Source organism: Heterodontus francisci, chromosome 5 (assembly GCF_036365525.1).
Source record: "Heterodontus francisci isolate sHetFra1 chromosome 5, sHetFra1.hap1, whole genome shotgun sequence".
Taxonomy (NCBI): domain Eukaryota; kingdom Metazoa; phylum Chordata; class Chondrichthyes; order Heterodontiformes; family Heterodontidae; genus Heterodontus; species Heterodontus francisci.
This window is the reverse complement of record NC_090375.1, coordinates 58,639,062-58,664,885: the sequence shown is the minus strand read 5'-3', so window position 1 is coordinate 58,664,885 and position 25,824 is coordinate 58,639,062. Positions and strand designations below refer to the sequence as shown.

At 42.6% G+C, this 25,824-nt stretch overlaps 1 protein-coding gene across 2 annotated transcripts in view; it reads right to left on the bottom strand.

Annotated features, from left to right (window-relative positions):
• The window catches only part of nbeal2 (neurobeachin-like 2), a 314,989-nt gene extending 289,165 nt beyond the window's left edge, over window positions 1–25,824 (bottom strand). For both annotated transcript variants that reach the window (XM_068031502.1, XM_068031504.1), the window contains exon 1: window positions 25,352–25,824. In XM_068031502.1, the coding sequence (XP_067887603.1) occupies window positions 25,352–25,402 (51 nt within the window). In that variant the 5' untranslated portion in view covers window positions 25,403–25,824. The remainder of the gene's footprint in view (window positions 1–25,351) is intronic.

Here is a 25,824-nt window from a genome sequence, read left to right as displayed (position 1 = left end):
GGTGCGAGAACCCTGTTTCACGCCACTCAGGATAGGAAAGGGGTCTGATGAGGTGCCGCCATGTTGAATTGTGCCTTTCATATTGTCATGGAATGAGGTGATGATACTTAGTAGCTTTGGTGGACATCCAATCTTTTCTAGTAGTCTGAAGAGACCACGTCTGCTGACGAGATCAAAGGCTTTGGTGAGATCAATGAAAGCAATGTAGAGGGGCATCTGTTGTTCGCGGCATTTCTCCTGTATCTGACGAAGGGAGAACAGCATGTCAATGGTTGATCTCTCTGCATGAAAGCCACACTGTGCCTCAGGGTAGACGCGTTCGGCCAGCTTCTGGAGCCAGTTTAAAGCGACTCGAGTAAAGACTTTCCCCACTATGCTGAGCAGGGAGATTCCACGGTAGTTGTTGCAGTCACCGCGGTCACCTTTGTTTTTATCGAGGGTGATGATATTGGCATCGCACATGTCCTGAGGTTCTGCTCCCTCGTCCCACCACAGGCAAAGCAGTTCATGTCATGCTGAGAGTATAGCAGGCTTGGCACTCTTGATTATTTCAGGGGTAATGCTGTCCTTCCCAGGGGCTTTTCCGCTAGCTGGAGAATCAGTGGCATCACTGAGTTCCGATTTTGTTGGCTGTACGTGCAGCTCATCCATGACTGGTCGAGGCTGGGCTGCATTGAGGGCAGTCTCAGTGACAACATTCTCCCTGGAGCACAGTTCTAGGTAGTGCTCAACCCAGCGGTCCATCTGCTTGCGTTGGTCAGTGATTATGTCCCCTAATTTTGATTTGAGGGGGGCCATCTTCTTGATGTGACAGTTTCACCAACACCAGTTGCCCTCCAGCAACTTTGTTTTCTCAGGTATATGTGCAAATATCTAATGGTTGCAGGCTATTCAGCAATGGTGGACCATTTGTAGGATTTACAGCAGAGGATGAAATTTTGGAGGTGACCCCTTTTGTGGAGAATAGAAATTGACCCATTATTGAAGGTCCCAAGTTTTGGTTTACCATGCCTGGCACAGCAATATCCTCCACTTATAATTTATAATCAAATATTGAGCTTAATCGTCCCTAGGCTCAGCGATTGACTCACCTGACAGCAGGAAATTGATATTAGTGAAGATGCAACAAATTTACATCTTGTGCAAGGCTTTATCAAGTGCAATCTACAGCAGATAATTGGAGTGCAGCCAACAAAACAAGAACAGACACTATGGCCCATCAAGCCTGCTTCTCCCACAGACACTATACAATCTACCTATCATGGACTCTACCCCACCCATTTAATCTCTTTCCACTGACCCTGTACACTCTATCCTATTATGAACACTGCCCACTCACTTAATCTTCTACCACAAACCCTGTACAGTTTACTCCATCATGGACCCCAGCCACCCATTTAATATCCTCCTAAAGAACCTGTAAAATCTCCCCCATCATGGACTCAAACCCATACATTTCATCTCATCCCACATGCCCTGTTCTCTCTACCCTAACATGGATCCTATTCCACCCATTTAATCTCCTCCCACAGATATCTGACCATTTTTGAACCAACACAAAAGGCAACACACCCATAAATTTTGTATTTACATAGTTCCTTATCACATTTCTCAGAAAAGTGCCAAAGCATTCTACATTCAACTGAACTTCACTGATGGACAGTCCCCACTGTACTGCATAAAACGCAATGTCCAATTAGCATACAAGGTTCACAAACAACAATGGATAATGACCAGTTCTTCTATTTTCATTAATCTTGTTTGAGGGAGGAATGTTTACCTGAAGTCTCAGCTCTTCATCGGGCCATGGAATTTTTTTTGTCTTATACCCATCTCAATAGACAAAAGGGCTCTAGGCTCAACGTCTCATCTGATTTACGGCACCTCCGCCAGTGCAGCATTTTTTCAGTACTCTGCTGGGAGTGATGCCTTAGATTATGGGTTCAAGTCCTGGAGAGTGGGGCTTGAACATATAACCTTCTGACTCAAAGGTGAAAGTAATACCAATTGAGCCAAGCTGATGCAAATTAGGGTCTTAGTAAATCTTGATGAAGGGTTTCTAACCTTTCCTTTCACTCTTCATCGATGTTGGTTTAGTGGTATTTCAACATTTCGCAGAGAAGATCCTCCAGCCATTGAAATCACGATTTACATTCATTTTGTTTTCTAAATTTAGAACTAAAAAAAACTGTTTTCAACTTGGAACAGGAGATAATCACCATTTCAGAATTGCACTCACATTTCACCAGGCATTCAGTCTGAAGACTGAACTTTTCTTTTCCTGAAAGTGCTGACTTTTCATGGAGTAGTTTCACAATCACCAGTTGCCCTCCAGCATCTTTGTTTTCTCAGGGACATGTGCAGATATTGAGTGGTGGCAGGCTATTCAACAATGGTGGGGCATTTGTAAGATTTACAGCAGAGGACGACATTTAGTCTGCCTTTGCCAGTGCTAATTCTTCACCTGCAGCCATCTTCTCCAACCCTATTATCTCCGTTCTCCATATCCTTTTATATTCTTCCTTTTCAAATACTCCAACTACACCATTTCAATTGCCTTACAGTCTCTGCCTCTATAACCACTTGTGATAAAGCATTCCAGATGCTAATGATCCTCTGGGAGAGAAAAATCAATTCTTACATCTTCCCCTCCTCGTTCTTCCAGTGATTGTCCTCAATTTGTGCTCACTCAATATCCATTCACCAACCAATGAAAACAATGTTTCACTATTTACATTCAAAATATCTCATAATTTTGAAAAGCTCCATCAGGCATCACAGCAAACCATGGTCTTGTCCTTAAACAATAATCAAACATATTCCTGTAGGAACAATCAGAAGCTGATTTCCTCTCTCCAGCAACCCCCATGACTGCCGAACCCAGATGCACGGAGGCCAGTTGCCGTGCTGTCATCAAAGACTGAGGCTTGAACCTGGATGCACTTTCTGTTGCTACTAACTTTGCTCATGCTTTTGTGTCAACATTTCCCAATGTAAATTGCTAAACTAACATTCCCCATTCAACTGTGCTGAATACTGTCAGTGTAGTTGCAAGATTTGGCCATTGGTGGTTCTGTGGAGCAAGTTTCTGAAGTCTGCTTTCCAACTCTGTTTCCATCTTGCAGATTTTTATATATAAAACAACACTTACATTCATCAACTGGGAATAGAAAACTTAGAAGAATAAAAATCTTATACATTAAGATTCAGTCAGACAGGCAGAGACAATAATGCAACCCCTGTGGTAACAGGAACAGAACTTTCACCAAAGGAAATAAAGGAATCTAAATGTAAAAAAAAAAATCATAAATCAATTTAAGGTTTAGAGCTGCTACGGATTGTAAGTGCAGGAGAGCACAAGCCATCTTGTGTGGTGCTAGTCATGTCTTCCTTGTTGTGCTTGACTATCAGCCTCAAAGTCTTTGGGGGTAGATTTTGATATTGCGATAGTATAAGACAAGCTGGCAGCCCATTTTACATCTCTGAATATTTATTTCTGCTATCACCCATTTACTCTACTGCACAAAGATCTACCCCCTTGCCCCTTTAAGCCATCCACAGTTTAGCAACACTACTTCTGAACAGTCAGAGGCTCTGCACCTTCATAACATGATTATTGCTGATACCCCTCTCCATGGGTGGCTTATCTTTGTCACTCCATCTCTGCTCTATGGCATTTTCTTCCCAAAAGAATTTAGGTGTCAGCCATGGCTCAACGTTAGCACCCTTGCCTCCACGTGAAAAGGCTGTCGATTAAAATCCTGCTGCAGAGACTTGAGCACTAGAATCTAGGCTGATAGCTCAGTGTAGTACAGAGTGGGAGTTCTGCACTGTCAGAGGTGCCGCCTTTCAGGTGAGACCCTGAACTGAGGCTCTGATTGCTCACCCACGTGAACATGAAAGATCCCACAGGACTATTTGAAGAGTATTGGAGTTCTCCCAGTGAAATTTATTCCTCAACCAACATCTCTAAAAACAGTTAAATAAAAGCAAAAGACTGCAGATGCTGGAATACTGAAATAAAAACAAAAAATGCCAGAAATACTCAGCACCTCTGGCAGCGTCAGTGGAGAGAGAAGCAGAGTTAACGTTTCAGGTCAGTGACCTTTCATCAGTTCCAATGAAATGGTAACTCTGCTCCTCTCTCCAAAAATGCTCCCAGACCTGAGTATTTCCAGCATTTTTTGTTTTTATCCCTAAAACAGTTTATGATGTCATGATGTCAATGTGGTTTGTGGGACACAGCAAATTGACTACTGTGTTTCCTGCATTATAACAATGACTACACTTCAGAATACATCATTGGCTGTGAGGCTTCTCCGGATGTGGTGCGGATGTGAAAAGAACTATTTAAATGCAAGCTCTTTGTCTTTGCGTTTAAAACAATCTCCTCTGAAGGCTTCTGCTTGACCTTATTCCAAACCTCCTCCCAACTATTGTTTTTATTTCCACTTTTATGATATTTTTTGTTGAAACATTGAATACTGATGCTACTAGAACTGATTTGCGCACGTCACTGGTCACAACATCATGTACCAAGATGCGCCGATACATGCATTTTGTTTTCTGAATGCAAACTTATTTCCATGACAAGTTTCCATGCATTTCCTTTTCCCCTTCCTGGCCGCCAGTATTCTCCGCATTGATCCTTACTGAGGTGGAGGTCTATGAGGATTATTTAGCAAATGTTGTCCAACCGCGGAATCACATCTAATGTTGACACTGTGTTTTGAGTTTTGCAAGCACGGGTTGATTGGGTACAGTCTGTCCATCGGCTGTTGCGAACAGTGGAAGGAACATGTTGTTTGTTACGATCCGCCAATCTTTGGGACATATGGTCTACATACCTAGCATCACACTGACAATGAAGTTCATATATCACAATTATTCATTTGTGTGATAGGCAGGACATCTTTTTGGCTTGATTTTTGCTAAATAATCCTCAGTGTGCTAAGAATTACACTGACAGCCAATTTAAGATCGTCAGTTGAGCTCGCAATGTGGCACATTTGCGCGTACTGGAAGCTACATATATTAATACACAGGGCCCTGTTCTTTGCAGACAGAAAGAACATGTACACACATTGTGCCTGTTTCAGCTAAAGAAAATAAGTGACAGCCATTCACTGGTTAATTTCTCAGGGCAATGCCTTGACCAGAGTAAAGCTACCTGGTTTAAATTTCAAACAAAGCTTGGCAGTTAACTATCAGTCACCACAAACTGGTGTATTCTCCTTGGCAATGTCCCTACCAATCAGAGTCCACTTGCCAACCAAGCAGCACTCTCTTCTTACAAAGTATAAATTTGTTGCTTCCCTCTCTTACATTGGTATTCTTGCAAATTGTCCTGATGAGTGCAAGATAAAAAGCTTCGACAAAATGCCTCTATTTTCAGCAATACCCAAAAAAGAATCTTAAACAGAAACGACGCCAATTACTTAGGTATGAGAGGAGAACTGGCTAAAGTAGATTGGGTAAATCGACTAAAAGGTATGGTGGTAAATGAACAGTGGGAAACCTTTAAGGAAACAATTCAAAATGTTAAAAAAAATTCCATTGAAAAATAAAAACTCAACAAGACAGACCCATCCGTGGCTCACTTAAGAAGTTAAGGATAGTAATAGATTAAAAGAGGCTTACAAAAAAGTAGCAAATCTGAGGATTGGGAGTGTCTTAGAAACCAGCAAAGGGGCACCAAAATGTTAATAAAAAAGGAAAAAAACAGAATGAATGAGAGTGAACTAGCAAGTAACATAAAAACAGATTTTAAGAGCATTTATAGGTATACCAAAAGGAAGAAAGTAGCTAAAGTAAATTTTGGTCCCTTAGAAGTAGAGACAGGAGATATTATCATGGGGAATGAGGAAATGGCAGAGGCATTGAACAATATTGTGTCCGTCTTCACAGTAGAAGACACAAGTTTCATACCAGAAACAGACAGTAACTTAAGGGCTAAAAAGAGTGAGGAAATTAATATCAGCAGAGAAAAAGTTTGAGAGACTTAAGGGACAAAAATCTGACAAATCTCCAGGACCTGATGGCCTACACCCTAGGGTTCTAAAAGAGATAGTTGCAGAGATAGTGGATACGCTAGCTATGATTTTCCAAAATTCCTTCGATTCGGGAACGGTCCCATTAGATTGGAAGTTGGCAAATGTTACACCACTTTTGAAGAAAGGAGGGAGAGAGAAAACAGGGAACTACAGGCCAGTTAGCCTATCAGTCACTGGGAAAATGCTGGAATCTGTTATTAAGGAAGTCTCAACAATGCACTTAGCAAAGCACAGCATGATTAGAACAAGTCAACATGGTTTTACAAAAGGGAAATCCTGTCTGATAAATTTACTACAGTTTTTTGAGGATGTAACTAGTAGGGTAGATAAAGGAGAACCAGTAGATGTAGTACACCTGGATTTCCAAAAGGCATTCCATAAGGTGCCACACAAAAGGTTAATATGCAAAATAAGGGCTCATGGAGTTGGGGTAATATGTTAGCATGGATAGATGATTGCTTCCTGTCTGTTAACTGAGGGGGCATAAACGGGGCATTTTCAAGTTGGGAGGCAGTAAATAGTGGAGTGCCATAAGGATCAGTACTGGGGCGTCAACTATTTACAATCTATATTAATGACTTAGATGAAGAGACAGAATAATGTATCTATGTTTGCTGATGATACAAAGGTAGGTGGAAAGGTAAGCTATGGGAAGGACACAGAGGCTGCAAAGAGATACAGACAGGTTAAGTGGGTGGGCAACAAGATGGCAGATGGAGTATAATGTAGGGAAGTGTGAAGTTATGCACTTAGGTCATAAGAATAGAAAAGCAGAATTTTTTTTTAAAAGGTGTAAAACTTGTAAGCGTTGATGTACTTGTGGGTGCTTATACAAGAAAGTTAACATGCAAGTACAGCAAGCAATTAGGAAGGGAAATGGCAAGTTGGACTTTATTGCAAGGGGATTGGAGCAGAGGAATAAAGAATTCTTGCTACTATTGTACCGGATTTCAGTGAGACCACATCGGGAATACTGTGTGCAGTTTTGGTCTCCACATTTAAGAAAGGATATAATTGCATCGGAGGCAGTACAGCAAAGATTTACTAAATTGGTCCCTGGGATGAGGGGGTTGTCCTATGATGAGAGGCTGAGTAAATTGGCCCTATATTCAGAAGAATGAGAGGTGATCTCATTGAATCATAAGATTCTCAAGGGGCTGGATAGGGTAGACGCAGAGATAGTCTCTGCTGGTAGAAAAATCTAAAACACCGGGGCACAGTCTCAGGATAAGGGGCCGATCATTTAGGACTGAAATGAGGAAAAATTACTTCACTCAAAGGGTTGTGAATCTTTGGAATTCTCTACCTCAGAGGGTCGTGGATGCTCCATCACTGAATAAATTTAAGACTGGGATAGAGTGCTTTTTGGTCTCTCAGGGAATCAAGGGATATGTCAGGAAAGTGGAGCTGAATCCTAAGATCAGCCAAGATCGTTTTGATTGGCCGAGGAGGCTCGATGGGTCATATGATCTACTTCTCCTCTATTTGGGTCCTTGTGATTATCATCTTCAATTTTCATCCTGCTTGATGTGATGCATTGCAGCCTCCACTCAGTGCCCTCCCACTAGTTCCTTGCAGCATGGTCAGATCCGAACTGAACAGAATGAGACAATCTAATTTTCATCTGCCTGTACAAATGCAGTGGTGTTCAAGGCCACTGCATGGCCCAAGATGCCATCATTTTTAAACTCCAGCTTCTCTGGTGGCATTTATTGGGGTTTCTTTTGTCATTATGGTAAAAGTTTAATTTAGCTCATGTCCAGAGCTCAGTGAGTAATTCCCAATGAGGTACTGACCAAGAAGGCCCTACATTGAACTCCTCAATCTCTGCTCTGTTAGCTCATCTTAACCGGGGTGCTAGTTGGGGAACTACATTTGGTCTCAGTGCCCTTGGGGTGGGGGAGTGAATTCAGCCGGTGTCCCGGTGAACATCGTTGAGCACAAGGTGAAGCTGTGGTTCCTTCCACAGTTAAAGAATCTGGTGATATTCAATTTCCAGGGTCACACATGAAAACAATGGGCAAGGAACAAGGGTTGAGGGTAGCTGGAGCCCTTGGAACTGTATTCCAGCAAAATTCAGTACCCTCAGGTAAGAAGACAGGAAAGTTAAAGAGGGGGAGTCAAGTTTGAAGGCTCAAATACAATTCATTGAGCTATTGTTCTCCTCTGTGTATAAACTTGCAGCAGACACCACAGATAATTAAACTCAACAGATGGGACATATAAACCTACTCTTCCTGAACTATAATCCAGAGTCCTAATGGGCAGGACCCAAAGGTTGCATCAGTGGTTTTGGTTTAATGGTTGGTTCAGCCATGTTCTTCAGATGCCAACCATGAAACATCCAAAGAAAGTGCTCTTATACGAACTGAAGTAAATTAAACATCCCCACTGGGAAGCAGCATATGCACCATCCTCACTAGGAGGGCAACACACAGGACAATCCACATTGATTCACACATCGAATGCTGCTACCCACTTAAAAAAGAAATGCCTGTGTAACTTGAGCAGGACACAAGAAAAGTACAAATCTACAAATCATTCGGTGACTGACCAAATCCAGAAACAGCTGGCATTTATGTAGCACCTACAATATAGTAAAATGTGACAAGGCACTTCATAGGACTGTAATTAGGCAAAATTCTTACTGCTGCCTACGAGGGTGGTGGAAGCAGAGACAATCAATGACTTCAAAAGAAAATTAGCTGGTAACATGGGGGAAATAAACCTGAAGGGCTACAGGGATAGAGCAGGGGAATGGGACTGATTGGATTGCTCGACAGAGAGCCAGCGTGGACCTGATGGGCCGAATGGCCTCCTTTTGCATCGTTATAACTCTATGAGCCAAAGAAGGTGACATTACGATGGGTAGTCAAATGCTTGATCAAAGAGGTAGGTTTTAAGGAGGAGAGAAAAATACAAAGTTGAAGAGGTTTGAAGAGGGACCCCAGCCAGACTACGAACAATTCAAGAATACTATATCCAGTTTTGGGTGCCTTTCTTTGGGAAGGATGTCATGGTCACAGAGCAGCAAAGCACAGCGGGAGAGAGGAGCCACGGTGAGAGGTGGGGTTATACCGCAAAGTGACATCACAGGACAAGGAGTCACGTGGGGCTTTCTAAATTTAATTAAATTGCAATTAAAAATTACCAACTATGAAGTAAGACCAGATGAATTAATCATGTTGCAATCGCTGAGGAAGGAGTGCACTGTTTTCCCTAGTTCCACTATCCACAGGTCACAACATACATTTAAATGTGTACCCAGTTTCCAATACGGTCAATCACAGACTCTATTTTTATCCCAGAATAAAATCAGGTTTCTTTAATAAACAACAAAATTATCAGTTTATTATAAAACAAGACTTAACCAGTAATGAAGCAAAGCATAAACATACATTGAAATATGAAAGTTCAATTTGTCTGTCACACACACACTGTAACTGAAAAAAAGAGATGTGTCTTTAGACCTCTGTCACAAAAAAAAAGACAAAAAAATACTTTGGCCAAATACTTGCGATTCTTTGAAGAAAAAAAAAGATATGGAAAAATGTCAGTTGTCCCTTTTTCGCTTGCCATCCCAAATACTTGTAGACAGCTGTCACTGGGATCTCTCCAGAACAGTTCTTTTCAGGCGACGTTGAAGGTCAGTTTGGTAGGCTTTCCAGGAGAAATGCGACAACAGGGATTTCTGGCAGGTTTTCAGGTTTTTCAGGAGAAATGCCGCATCAGTTTCCCTATTTCTTACACTTGATTCTCAGGAAGTTCTGAGAGAGATGGAAGAGGGCGCTGATGGTGTCTGCTCTCTTGGCTGGTCTTCTCCAACTGCCTTCAAAACAGTTCAGATCCCAACACACTGACCCCTACAAATCTTAACCTGTCACTTCTCTGTAAATCTTCTCCAAGTCAAAAAGACCCTGCTGGATATTTATCTAAAAACAGGTGACTTCCAGTAAGGGTTGTTTACAAACCAAGTCCAAAAGGCCTTCTGATGACCCCAGTGAAAGAAACATCCATGGAATCCTTTTCAGTTTTCCCAAATGAAACAATGTCCATAATTCTAATAAACGTGAGTCTTCAAAAAATCTTTAAAAATGGAAGCACTTTTGTAACAATCAGTGTAAACCTAAAGCTAATTTGACAATTTATCATGTCAATTAATTAATCAAATCTAGGGGATGAAGTTAAAAGTAAATAACAAGGGATAGTAACACTAAAGTGTTCTAAATTTTTCAGTGAATTAAAATCTGAAGTATATAGATAATAATGAGTTAAGGAAAACATTTAAGTTAACCTCCCTTTAAAACAAAGTGACATCAGTACAAAGGAAGCAGCTGCCTGGTGAGTAGCCAGTGAGTCCTTATTTATTTAAGTCTTAAGTTTATTTCTGTTAAGTCAGTTAATTGACCAATAAACTGAGGTATGGCACGACATCTCAGTCCCATGCAGTGCCCATCCTGTTCCATGTGGGAACTCCAAGATGCTTCTCGTCTCCAGGACAATCAGTGCAGGAAGTATCAGCCGCAGCAGCGTGAACTCCAGGTTTTGGAGCTCGAGTGGCAGTTGGTGTCACAGCGGTTCATCCATGAGGCTGAGAGTTTAGAGATGTGGTTACCTTGCAGCTTAAAGTTCTGCAGGCAGATAGTGAATGGGTGACGGTCAGGCAGGCAAGGAGGACCATGCAGGTAATGTAAGAGTCCCTGGAGTGCATCCCACTCTCCAACCAGTATTCAGCTGTGATTACTGTTGACAGTGATGGTTCCTCTGGGGAGGGCAACATGAGCCAAGTCCCAAGCATCACAGCTGGCTCAGCTGTACAGGGAGACAGGAGAAAGACTGGGACAGCAATAGTGAGAGGGGACTCAATAGTTAGGGGAACTGAAAGGTGTTTCTGTGGCTACAAACATGAACCTAGGATGGTATGTTGCCTCCCTGGTGGATGTCCCCGAGTGGTGGCCGAGCACTCTGTGTGGGGGGGGGGGGGGGGGGGGGAGTGTGAAGAGGATGAACATTCGTGAACAGTCGTGTTCCATATCAGCACCAATAATATATGTACAAAAAGGAATGAGGTCCTGCAGGCAGATTTTAGGAAGCTAGGGAAAAAAAACTAGCAAGCAGGACTTCAAAGATAGTAAACTCTGGATTATTCCTGATGCCACATGCTAGTGAGCATAGAAATAGGAGGATAGAGCAACTGAATGTGTTGCTGGAGAGATGGTTCAGTAGGAAGCGCTCTAGATTCCTGGGACATTGGGACCAATTCTTGGGCCGATGGGACCTGTACAGGCTGGATGGGTTGCACCTGAACAGAGCTGGGACTAATACTGCCGGGTAATTTGATAGTGCTATTGGAGAGGGTTTAAACTAACTTGGCAGGGGAATGGAAACCAAGAGGTAACATTACAGAGGAAAAACAAGGTGCATAACAAATTGGGAGAGACAGATACACTGGAGTAAATAAAAAAGTAAGGCATAGGTGGGGGCCAGAGTAAGAGAGAATGCAATAAGATCTAATTTAGGTTTGCAGTGCACGTATGTGAACACATGGAGTGTGGTAAATAAGGCGAGTGAGCTGCAGGCGCAGATAGCCACGCGAAAATATGATGTTGTAGTGATAATACGAACATACAAATTAGGAGCAGGAGTAGGCCACTCGGCCCTTCGAGCCTGCTTCACCATTCAATAAGTTCATGGCTGAACTGATTATTCCACATTTCCTCCTACCCCCGATAACCTTCCACCCCCTTGCTCATCAAGAATCTATCTACCTGTGCCTTAAAAATATTCAAAGACTCTCCTTCCACTGCCTTTTGAGGAAGAGAATTCTAAAGACTCATGACCCTCAGAAAAGATTTCTCCTCATCTCGGTCTTAAATGCGCGACCCCTTATTTTTAAACATTGACCCCTAGTTCTGGATTCTCCCACAAGGGGAAACATCCTTTCCACATCCACCCTTTCAAGACCCTTCAGGATCTTATATGTTTCAATCGAGTCGCCTCTTACTCCTCTAAATACCAGAGGATACAAGCCTCACCTGTCCAATCTTCCCTCATAAGAGAGCCTGCCCATTCCAGGTATTAGTCTAGTAAACCTTCTCTGTACTGCCTCCAAAGCATTTACATCCTTCCTTAAATAAGGAGACTGTACTGTAAATAAGTACTGTACACAGTACTCCAGCTATGGTCTCACCAATGCCCTGTATAGCTGAAGCATAACCTCCCTACTTTTGTATTCAATTCCCCTCACGATAAAATGATAACATTCTATTAGCTTTTCTAATTACATGCTGGACCTGCATACTAACCTTTTGCGATTCATGCACTGGGACACCCAGATCCCTCTGCATCTCAGAGCTCTGCAATCACTCACCATTTTGATAATAAGCTTCTTTTTTAATGGACAATGTCACACTTTCCCACATTATACTCCATTTGCCAGGTCTTTGCCCACTCACTTAACCTATCTATATCCCTTTGTAGCTTCCTTATGTCCTCTTCACAACTTGCTTTGTGTCATCATCAAATTTAGCAACCATACCTTCGGTTCCTTCATCTCAGTCACTGATATAAATTGTAAAAAGTTGAGGCCCCAGCACAGATCCCTGTGGCACACCACTCGTTACACCACTCAACCTGGCTCAAAAAATGGCAAGACTGGGTATTAAATATTCCTGGATACAATGTGTTCAGGAAAGGTAGGGAAGGAAAAAGAGGAGGGGTGGCAGTATTGACTAAAGATAACGGAGAGAGGATGCCCCAGAGGGGTCGAAGGCAGAAATAAAGAAACAATAGAGGTACTGTTAGACTACTGGGTGTATTCGATAGGCCTCCAACTAGTGGGAAAGACATAGAGGACAAATTTGTAAGGAAATTACAGAGAGGAGCAAAAACTATAGAGTAGTTATAATGCGGGACTTTAATTACCATAATATAATATGGATAGTAATAGTGTTCAGGGCAGAGAGAGTGAGTTTCTAAATTGTGTTCAGGAGAATTTTCTATAACAGTATATTTCCATTCCAACGAGGAAGGAGGCATGGCTGGGTCTGGTTCTGGGGAATGACAGGGACAAGTGGATCAAGTATCAATAGGGGAACATTTAAGGGACAGTGATCATAGTATCATAAGGTTTAGATTAGCTATGGAAAAGGACAAGGTGCAATCCAGAGTGAAAATAATTCATTGGGGAAGATCCAATTTCAATGGGGCAAGAACGGAACTGGCCCAGGTAAATTGGAATCAAAGATTGGCAAGCAAAGCTGTAATTGAACAATGTACTACCTTTAAAGAGGAGATAGTTTGGGTACAGTTGAAATACATTCCCATGAGGAGAAAAAGGTAGGACAAACAAAGCCGGAGCTCCCTGGACGACGGAAGAGAGAGAGAAAGATGAAGCAGAAAAATGGTGCGTATGATAGGTTGATAATACAAGTGAGAACTAGGCTGAATATAGAAAGGTCAGAGGGAAAGTGACAAAAGGAACAAGGGCAGCAAAGAGAGAGTAGGAGAAGACATTGGCTGCCAACATAAAAGGGAATCCAAAAGTCTTCCATAGGCATATAAATAGTAAAGGGGTGGTAAAAGGAGAAGCAGTACCGATTAGGGACCAAAAAGGGGATTTGCGCATGGAGGTAGAGAGCATGGCTGAGGTATAAATGAATACTTTGCATCTGTCTTTATCAAGGAAGAAAATGCTGCCAAAGTCTTAGTGAAAGAGGACATTATTGAGATACAGGATGGGCTAAAATTGATAAAGAGGAGGTATTAGACCGGCTGTACTTAAAGTCGATAGGTCACCAAGACTGGATCAGATAAATCTGAGGATACTGAGGGAAGAAAGGTGGACATTATGGGTGGTCATAATCTTCCAATCCTCAGATACAGGGGTGGTACCAGAGGACAAGCGAATTGCAAATGTTACATCCCTGTTCCTCAGCAGTTACAGGCCAGTAAAAGGGATTTAGTGGCCCCTGTGTCCCTGAGGATTATTATGGGCTTGCTTGCCCCACTCGAGGGGTATGGGGTTACTCTCCCTTCAGACACAAAATCCTGATCACCTTCAGGAATCCTATTACATTTTCCTGCACTTACAGCGGTACATTTCCTGAGCCTTACGACTGCTGCAGTTAAAGCCACAACTTGCGGTACATTTCCTGAGCCTTACGACTGCTGCAGTTAAAGCCACAGCTTGTTCAGCTGTGCTTTCCACCAGGGTCCTTTCTCCTTCACTGAGTGGGTGTGCCCTGATTAACCCTACAGGATTTCCCCGTAGTTTCCAGCAGTCAGCTCTTAGATACCCTGCTTTATTACAATGGAATCACACAGGTCTCCGGGTTTCATTCCTAGTTACAGCACCACCTTCCTTTTTGGCTGGAGGAGGGCCCCCTGTGTCTCCAGCTTTTCTTTCTCTCCAAGGACTGCTTGGGCTTCTATCACCTTCCCACCCTTTGTCCTTTTCGGATTTGTGGGGGTGATTAGGAAAGGTTTTCCCCTGGGGAAACAACTTTTCGATGAGAGCAAACTCACCAGCCCGAAGTGTGGCTTATCTGGCTCGATGCACTTTTTGTTCCTCAACATGTGTCTTTAGGGAGAGTGGGAGTTTTTAAATTCCTCGAGCAGAATTACCTCTCTCAGATTTTTACAGCTGGGCTGCACTTTAACAGCTCTCAGCCACTGGTCAAAAGCCAAATGCTTACTTCACTCAAACTCCAGTTAAGTTTGATCAGCTTGCTTCTTGAGGGTTCGAAATTTCTGGTGATAGGCTTCCAGTATGAGCTCATATGCCCCAAGGATAGCATTTTTGTCAGTTCATAATTTGATGAACTCTCATCTGGCAACAGGCTTTTCCTGTTAACTTGCTTTGTAACAGCAGAGTCCATGTCTCAGCTGGCCACTTTAACTGCCTTGCAAGTTTTTCAAAAGATACAAAAAATGCTTCCACATCTCCCTCAGTGAATTTTGGGATCAATTGTGTAAATTTTAACAATTCAGTACCCAGCCCTGAATTACGATCCTCCATATTGACCATACTTTCACTGGGGTTAGTTGGTCGCCCCCTAATTAACTCAAGCTGCCTTAGCTCTCTCGCCTCGCATTCCTTCTGGAAGGTTCTTTTTCTTTCTCCCTCCTCTCTTTTTCTTTCCTCACGTTCCTTCTGGAAAGCTCTTTGTTTCTCCTCTCTCTTTTTCTCTTTCTTCAAATTCAAGTTTCCACTGCTGTTCCAATTGTAACTTTGCTAACTATATCCTGTCGGAGTCGATTTCTAACCCTGTTTCTGCTTCTTCAGATTCAAGGGGAAATGATTGGCCACTCGTCTTAGGAGTTCAGACTTTCCAGCTTTGGCTTGGACAGTGATCCCACACTACTCAACTATTTTTCTCAACTCTTCCATAGACAGTGCTTTTAACTTACCCCAAGTTACTTCACCCTGGCTCAGGGAGTTACTGGTTTCAGTTGCAGCCACATTAGTATTCTAGCACACACAAACATAAGAAAACCTGTATTGAAATCTTTTCTCTTTTTGACTGGGATCAATTTGACCTCCCACTTCCAATTCCTCGTTTGTCAGTGGGTCCAATTCGGACGCTAGGCCCTAAATTTCTGTTACAACCAGGTGAGAGAGGAGTCTAGGGGTTCCCTCTCAGCCTTTTCCTGGTTTGACCATAACAGGGTTTAATTTTTTAAAACACCATATTTTAAACTTCCTCTCAGTGAATTCTTGTTCACTGCTCTCCAATTGTAATGGCAAAGACATCAACCACACAGATTTTCTTATATTTAAACAAGAACGGTGTAAGTTTATTAACCTTAAAACTCTAATTCGGTTAAAACTACTAAAAATATGCAACACGACCACACTAGCACACATATGTGATGAACACACGCAGATAGAGACAGAAAAGGAGAAAGAATCAAGGGGAAAGGTTTGAAGCAATAACTGGAGTTCATTTACTGCCTTTTGAGTTTGACATAAAGTCTTTGGTTGCAGTTAAATCTTGCCGTCTCGTTGGGGCCCAGTACACTCTTTCAAACTTGTTTCGATTGTTCCCTGTCTTCTTGAAATCCAGTTGCAGTTCCTGCTTTTCATGACAGAGAGCGAGCGCAAGACAGGGAGATGCTGTCTTCCTTCAAGTTTAGTTGCAGTCTGACCCAAACAGTTCGGTGAACACAATTCAAACGAACATTGGTGAGACCAAATGCAGACTGGATGACCGCTGTGCGGAACACCTCCGCTCAGTCCGCAAGCAGGACCCCGAGCTCCCACTTGCTTGCCATTTCAACACTCCCCCCTGCTCTCATGTTCACATCTCTGTCCTGGGATTGCTGCAGTCTTCCAGTGAACATCAATGCAAGCTCGATGAACAGCATCTCATTTACCGATTAGGCGCACTACAGCCTGCCGGACTGAACATTAAGTTCAATAATTTCAGAGCATGACGGGCCCCCCATTTACTTTTATTTTTAGTTACTTTTTTTCTTTTTCCTTAAAAAAAATTTTTTTTTGTGTTTATTTTATTTCATCTTAGTTCATTCAGTTTGCTTACCCACTGTTTTTTTTCATGTTTGCACTTGCAGCTGTTCAATTCTCAGTCCGTTAACACCCTTTCTGTACTAATGCTTTGTCTTTCAACACACCATTAACATACCTTTGCTCCATGACCTTCTGGTCAGCTATTCTATGACCTTGTCCAATTTACACCTGCTCCTTTGTTATCTCTTGCCCCACCCCCACTTTACTTGCTTATAACCTTTCACATTTCTAATATTTGCTAGTTCTGAAGAAGGGTCACTGACCTGAAACGTTAACTCTGCTTCTCTCTCCACAGATGCTGCCAGACCTGCTGAGTGTTCCCAGCATTTCTTGTTTTTATTTCAGATTTCCAGCATCCACAGTATTTTGCTTTTAAAACAATTCAAACGAAACCTGGGCCAGCAGGCCAATCATGCGACTAGCTTTTTTTAAAAAAAAAAAACAACCTGCCTGGCAGTTTTGTGGATTCTTTCAATCTTAGTAGACATCCTCAGCAGGGGGCTCGAATACTGGCTTTCACAGTCAATGTCTTGTGATCAAAATCCATCTGGTTAATAGAACCAGGGAGCAGTTCCATTGTCTTCTCCAGTCAACTGTCTCCCAGAATGCAAATGAGCAGTGTGTTTTCAGCCAATGCTGTGATCTCTTTAAACAAGTCATCTTTTCAGTCCAGCAACAATTTAAAATTAATGCTCCATATGACAAAATTAATATGCCTCATTCTTGGCAGGTCTGGTTTTCAATCACAAGCAATATAAAACAAAAGGATGCAATTCTAAAGTGGGTGCAGGAGTGGAGGTGTGTATGCGTAAATGGTTGAATGTGGCAGGGCAGGTAAGGAGGTTATGGTGAACCATTATAAAAGACTGGTTCTGCCTCAATTGGAGTATCATGTCCAATTCTGGGCACTACACTATCGGATGGATGTGAAGGCATTAGAGAGGGTGCAGAAAAGATTTACGGGAATGGTTCCAGGGACAAGGGACTTCAGTTATGAAGATAAACTAGAGAAGCCGGGGCTGTTCTCCTTTAAGAGAAGGTTGAGAGGAAAAAAGAACAAAGAACAGTACAGCACAGAACGGGCCATTCGGCCCTCCAAGCCTGCGCCGATCTGGATGCCTGTCTAAACTAAAACCTTCTGCACTTCCGAGGTCCGTATCCCTCCATTCCAATCCTATTCATATATTTGTCAAGATGCCTCTTAAACGTCGCTATCGTACCTGTCTCCACCACCTCCCCCAGCAACAAGTTCCAGGCACTCACCACCCTCTGTGTAAAGAACTTGCCTCGCACATCCCCTCTAAACTTTGCCCCTTGCACCTTAAACCCATGTCCCCTAGTAACTTACTCTTCCACCCTGGGAAAAAGCTTCTGACTATCCACTCTGTCCATGCCACTCATAACTTTGTAAACCTCTATCACTTCGCCCCTCCACCTCCGTCGTTCCAGTGAAAACAATCCGAGTTTATCCAACCTCTCCTCATAGCTAATACCCTCCAGACCAGGGAACATCCTGGTAAACCTCTTCTGTACCCTCTCCAAAGCCTCTGCATCCTCTGGTAGTGTAACGACCAGAATTGCACGCAATATTCCAAGTGTGGCCTAACTAAGGTTCTGCACAGCTGCAGCATGACTTGCCAATTTTTATACTCTATGCCCCAACCGATGAAGGCAAGCATGCCGTATGCCTTCTTGACTACCTTATCCACCTGCATTGCCACTTTCAGTGACCTGTGGACCTGTACGCCCAGATCTCTCTGCCTGTCAATACTCCTAAGGGTTCTGCCATTTACTGTACACTTCCCACCTGTATTAGATCTTCCAAAATGCATTACCTCACATTTGTCCAGATTAAACTCCATCTGCCATTTCTGCGTCCAAGTCTCCAAACGATCTATATCAAGGAAACTTGATAGCGGTGTTCAAAACGATGAGGGGTCTGAATCACAGAATCGTTACAGTGCAGAAGGAGGCCATTTGGCCCATCATGTCTGCACTGGCTCTCGGAAAGAGCAACTATCTCACTTTCATTCCCCTGCCTTCTCCCCATAACCCTAAACATTCTTCCTTTTCATATAACTGTCGAATTCACTTTTGAATGCTTCAATTGAACCTGCCTCCACCACATTCCAGAACTTAACCACTCGCTGCGTGAAAAAGTTTTTCCGAATGTCATTTTAGCTTCTGTTACCAAATATTTTAAATCTGTGCCCTCTCGTTCTCGATCCTTTCACCAATGGAAACAGTTTTTCTCTATCTTGAATCCGATCAAATCACCTCTCAGCCTTCTCTTATCCAAGGAAAACAGTTCTAACTTCTCCAATCTATCTTCATAACTGAAATTCCTCATCCCTGGAACCATTCTTGTGAATCTTTTCTGTACTCTTTCCAATGCCCTCAAGTCTTTCCTCAAGTGCGACGCCCAGAATTGGACACAATACTCCAGCTGAGGCTGAACTAGTGTCTCATACAAGTTCAACATAACTTCCTTGCTCTTGTACTGTATGCCCCTATTAAGAAAGCCCAGGATACTGTATGCTTTATTAACCACTCTCTCAACCTGTCCTGCCACCTTCAATGCACATATACACCCGGGTCCCCCCGCTCCTGCACCCCCTTTAGAATTGTACCCTTTATTCTATATTGTCTCTCCAAGTTCTTCCTACCAAAATGAATCACTTCACATTTCTCTGCATTGAACTTCATCTACTACTTGTCTGCCCATTCCACCAACTTGTCTATGCCCTTTTGAAGTTCTATACTATCCTCCTCACATTTCATAATGCTTCCAAGTTTCGTATCATCAGCAAACTTTGAAATTGTGCCCTGTACATCAAGGTCTAGGTCAGAAAAAGCTAGGGTCCCAACAATGATCCCTGGGGAATTCCACCACAAACCTTCCTCCAGCCCAAAAAACATCCATTAACCACTACTCTTTGTTTCCTGTCACTCAGCCAATTTCGTATCCATGTTGCTACCGTCCCTTTTATTCCATGCGCTACAATTTTGCTCACAAGTTTGTTGTGGGGCACTGTATCAAACACCTTTTGAAAGTCTATGTACACCACATCAACAGCATTGTCCTCATCAACCCTCTCTGTCACCTCCTCAAAAAACTCCAGCAAGTTAGTTAAACATGATTTTCCCTTAAGAAATCCATGCTGGCTTTGCTTAATTAATGCACATTTGTCCATGTGACTATTGATTTTGTCCCAAATTATTTTTTTCTAGAAATTTTCCCACCACCAAAGTTAAACTGACTGGCCTGTAGTTGCTGGGCTTATCTTTACACCCTTTTTTGAACAAGGGTGTAATGTTAGTAATTCTCCAGTCCTCTGGCACCACTCCCGAGTCTAAGGAACACTGAAATATTATGGCCAGTGCCTCTGCAATTTCCACCCTCACTTCTCTAGTATCCTTGGATGCATCTCATCCAACCCTGGTGCTTTATCCACTTTAAGTACAGACAGCCTATCTAATACTTCCTCTATCAATTTTAAATCCCTCTTTTAATATTGTCTTTTCCTTGGTAAAGACAGATGCAAAGTAGTCATTTAATACATCAGCTATGCCCTCTGCCTCCAAGTGTAAATCCCCTTTCTAGTTCCTAATCGGCCCTACTCCTTTTACCACCCTTCTACTGTCACAGTTGCCAGTGATTGCCAGAGCTGGCGGGCAGCCATAAAGGCGGGGCTGAAGTGTGGCGAGTCGAAGAGACTTCGCAGTTGGCAGGAAAAAAGACAGAAGCGCAAGGGGAGAGCCAACTGTGAAACAGCCCTGACAACCAATTTTATCTGCAGCACCTGTGGAAGAGTCTGTCACTCTAGTATTGGCCTTTATAGCCACTCCAGGCGCTGCTTCACAAACCACTGACCACCTCCAGGCGCTTACCCATCGTCTCCCGAGACAAGGAGGCCAAAGAAGACGACTATATATATGCCAAAAGAAAACTTTGAAATTTCCTTTAATGCTAGCTGCCAGTCTCTTTTCATGCTCTCTCTTTGCTTCTCTTGTTTGCTTTTTCACTTCCCCTCTGCACCTTCTATATGCAGCCTGGTTCTCAATTGTATTTGCTACCTGGCATCTGTCATAAGTACACTTTTTCTTCTTCATCATAATCTCTACCTCTGCTGTATTCCCAGGAAGCTCTGGATTTGTTTGCCAGACAGAGTAGCTAGGGAGAAACTGTTCCCATTGGTGGGACGGTCGAGAACAAGAGGACACTGATTTAAAGCGATTGGCAAAATAGCCAAAGGTGACATGAGGAAAACATTTTTATGCAGCGAGTGATTTGGACCTGGAATGCACTGCCTGAGAGGGTGGTGGATTCAATCATGGCTTTCAAAAGGGAACTGGATAATTATCTGAAGAGAAAAAATTTGCAGGGCTCCAGGGAAAAAAGGGAGGAGAGTGGGACTAGTTGCGTAGCTTTTACAGAGAGCCGGCCTAGACACAACAAGCCCAATGCCTCCTTCTGTGCTGTTAGCTTTCTATTCTTCAATACCAATGGTGCAGATTTTCATCGGGGCTGACTATCATCTGCGTACTTGTTGAAAATTGAGACAGTCGGCAAATAATTTTAGAAAAAAAAACTACTACCCACTTGAGGCTGACCCGGCTTGATTTTCCACTGGACCTCAAAATAAGCTGCCGGTGTGCCCATCCAAAGTGGCAGGATGGCTACGTCAGCACCAATGTTTCTTCTTAGCTGTGCGTCTGCACAGCAACCCAGAAATTTCTGCACAGGTTGAGCACAAGTCAGCCTCTTTAAGATACCACACACGCACATAAAAAAACTTTAAGGGCCTGTGCACTTAAATGAATAGGCCACAAACAACAACAAAAAATAATTAGAGGGAACATTGGTCAGCAGTTTCAACTCGAAATCAGAACATTATGGGTTTCCATGAACGAATAAAACAAAAGCCCTACTCCCAATGCGGAGACTCAGACTGAAACTCCAGTGTAGTATTGAGGAAGTGCTGCACTGTCAAAGGTACCGTCTTTCAGATGAGGCATTAAACCGAGGCCTTGTCTGCCCCCTCAGGTACATGTAAAAGTTTCAAAGATGATTAGGGGAGATCTCCTGCTTTTCTGACTAATATTCACCCCTCAGCCAATACAACCAGATTATCTGGCTATTATTTCATTACTGTTTGCTGTGGGCAAATTCCCAGCCACGTTTCCTACATTACAACAGGGACTGCACTTCAAAAAATATTTCATCAGTTGTAAGGCGCTTTGGGGCATACGGAGATCATGAAAGGCACTATTTAAATACAAGTTGTTCTTCTTATTCCATGGCTATTTAGTTTCCACTTTCCATACAAGCTATGTGAGAATCCATGTTTGCTCTGAGTCATATGAGTTTGCTAAGCATAATACTTGTAAGCACATGCTCCACTTAGCCTCTCCACAGAGCTGCTCTGATGTACTCACTGTTTACCATTTACTTACTTCTCACAGCAGCTGAGTGCAAACTCTGGAAAGCTACAATTTAACCATTTCACATACACCCTGGCCACAGAGCTGTAGGAACTGGGTTTATGCCTGTGCTGCTCCTACCTCTGCACCCACTGAATTCACCGTTGCAATCTTGTCATTATTGGACGCTCGGTGGCGTTGGGGGTGGGGAAGAACACCAAGTGGCATTTATATTCTGCACTTCCTGATATGAACAGAGTTGGTTTTTGTCTATTTCTCAAAGCAGTGGTGTCAGCTGAAGCCTAAAAGAATCAAAAACTAAGGCATATAAAAGTGGCAAAAACTAGTGGTAGGCAGAGGATTGGGAATTTTTTAGGAACCAGCAGCGGACGACTTAAAAGCAAATAAAGAGGGGGAAAATTGATTATGAAAGTAAATTGGCAAGAAATATAAAAACAAACAGCAAGAGCTTATACAAGTATATAAAAAGAAAGTAGCTAAAGTGAGCATGGGACCCTTGGAGGACCTTCTCGAGAATTAATAACGGGGAACAGGGAAATGGCAAATAATTTAAACCAACATTTTGCATCGGTCTTCATGGCGGAGGACACTATAAACATGCCACAGAGATCAAATAAGCAAGGAGTTAATGAGAGGAAAGATCTTGTAACAGTCTCTCTATCACGAGGGACAAAGTATTTGACAAACCAAAAGGACTAAAGGTAAACAAGTCGCCAGGACCTGATGGCCTGCATCCAAGGGTTTTAAAGGAAGTGGCTGCAGAGATAGTGGAGGCATTGGTCGAAATATTCCAGAACACACTAGATTCCGGGAGGGTCGCAGTGGATTGGAAAACCGCTAATGTGACGCTAATGTGACGCCCCTGTTCAAGAAGGGAGGGAGACAAACAACAGGAAACTATAGGCCAGTCAGCATAACATCGGTCATTGGGCAAATGCTAGAGTCCATTATTAAGGAAGAAATAGCAGGATATTTAGAAAAGCTTAACGCAATCAAACAGAGTCAATGTGGTGTTGTGAAAGGGAAATCATGTTTGACAAATTTGCGAGAGTTCTTTGAGAATATAACAAGCAGAGTTGATAAAGGGAACCCGTAGATGTAGTGTATTTAGATTTCCAGAAGGCATTCGATAAGGTGCCACATAAAAGATTATTGCACAAGATAGGAGCTCACGGTACTGGGCGTGATGTATTAGCACAGATTGAGGATTGGTTAACTCGCAGAAGACAGGAGAGTCGGAATTAATGGGTCTTTTTCAGGTTGGAAAGATGTAACTAGTGGAGTGCTACAAGGCTCAGTCCTAGGGCCTCAATTATTTACTATCTATTAATAACTTGGAGGAGGGGCCTGAGAGTAATATATTCAAATTTGCTGATGATACAAAAATAGGTGGGAGGGCATGTTGCGATGAGGATATAAGGAATCCTATGGGTATGCTGAGTCAACTTAGTGTCAATAAGTGGCAGTGCTATGCAGAGTCCTACCCCCACCAGAAACTGGATTGAAACCTCAAAATTTATTTTGTGTAAGGTCCTTACAGCCAGTAGACAGAAGAGACTTTCATCTCCCAGTACGCATCTGAACCCAGACCGAGATGTAAAAAAAACGTACATTTCACTACTACATTGTCCAATCCTTGTACATACTTGGTTAACCCCTAAATCATCGATTGCAGCTATTACACTGAGTCCTGAACTCCTCTTGAAGATACTCATGTAATCATTCGTGTGTAGAAGTAACCCCTAGACATCATAAAAAACTGTGAAATCTGTATGTACAAGTGCTTTCTCTAAATCTGGTCACTGAACTGAATCATGGAGTAAAGCACACGTCTCTGTGCTAGGGAAGGAGAAAAACATCTGCCAGGGTTCCCACACCTGATTATTATATGTGCAGACATATTTGGGCTGGTTGTGATGCCTCCCACAGTAAAATAGCTGCCAATAGCCACTGCCCAGTCCATTGGTGCAGAATGGTCACTTGTGTTAGGTACCAAGGATCACTCCAGCATAACTGAGTGCCTGAAGGAGAAGCAGGATGGGTTAGGGCGGGGAGGAACTTTGACTTGTAATTCGGTCTCCAGATAGGCCTGCACTACATCATTGTCTCACCCAAATGTCCTGAGGGAGATGAGAAGATGTAGGAACAGAAAAATCTGTGGAAAATAGGTGGTCCTGGAAGTCTGATGTGTGATACACACGAAGGGGTTAGGTTTTGAGGGTTGAATTCCACATAAATACATACAGCCAAAGCCCAAGGAGTGGCTCCATCTGAAGATCCAGAACCGCCTAGGTTCCCCAGTTCCTGAAGCAAAAGCCAATCTAATCCAATGTTCAGACAAGCCCCTACCATGGGGATTGCTAATTCCAACACCATGTACACACTAAATATAAACAGTGTTACACCCAAACCAATCTCGATAAATAATCGACTGCAACAAGTATAAAAGCACCTTCAGGAAATAGTGACACAAATGACAGACACAGTTAATTTTTTCCCAAGTACAAGAAATGCAATTTGGAAACTTTGAGGAGCGGCCAGATTTTAGACAGATCTTCACGTGATTGCAATGTAACCAATTCTAAATCGGAGGGTGAATAAATCAGGCATTGCAAAACGATTAGAATCGATAATATAATGGACTGTTGCAGGCTTGTGGCTGCACTGCATCTCGCCCTCACACTTTAAGTGCCGAGATATTTTTTGCTTTCTAACTCAGCACACTATAGCCAAGAACGAACCCATCTCGCACTTGCAGTGCGAATTGGTCAGCAACACGCCCTTCCCCTCTCTCTAAATGAATATCACTCCAACTCTTACTTTCAAACAATTCTTTAAAAAAAATGACTACAAGTAACATACGAGCCCCACCCCCCAGCAAAAAGACATTCTATATTTTGGGCACAGCGAGTCCTGGATTACATTTAAAAACGTGAGAAAATGAATCATAAAGTTGATGGGTGGGGGGAATTAAATATCTTGTATAACTCTCCTACCTTCAAAATAGTTAGACTGGCTGACACACACACATAAAACATTTCATAATCTCGAACAAAGATCTCCAACCATCCTGCAATAATCATTCTCCCAGACAGGAATCGCCTTTACATTTTTAAAAAGGAAATAAACGTAACATTAAAAGGTGAATCGCAAACGCAACACCAAAGTAAACCTAGTTGCTTTTTGTCACGGTGCACTGACCATCGATTTCTTTTCAATATTTGGTTTTTTTTTTGCAAGCGAAGCTCAGCATTGTGACAGGAGCTGTGGTGGGACTGGCGGCTCCAGCCCCGGCCCCCACGTTTACAGGTGTGGAACTCACCTTGGCGAAGTACAACATCCACAGCTCGTACAGCCGCTCCTTCGAAGCCATTCTCGACCGGCAAAAGCTGCGGTTTCTTCTTTTTATTAATTTATTATTTCCCCTTTTTTTTCTCTCAAACACGCATTTTTTTCTTGCAACTCTTCATCCCTGCTTTCCTCTTCTCCCCCGTTGTTGCAAAAAAAATTTTAAATTTAGAATTATTCACTTGTTGCAAAAAAAAGTGTAGAATTTAGCATCAGCGAAGATTCTCTTTCCTCTTTTTTTTCCCCTCTTTTCCAGCAAGCTGGGGTTCTTCGCTTTGTATTTTAGAATAAAACCTTTGATGAAGTTAAAAGTTGCTGCGGGTGAATTTTTTTCTCTCGCTTTTGCTTTCACACAATGAGCGCTTCCACCATCTCGGTTCCGGGGTTTCTTTTTTTTTTCAATGTTGTTGCTCCTGTTGTGTTTTTTTTTTGGCTGTATGTTTGCTC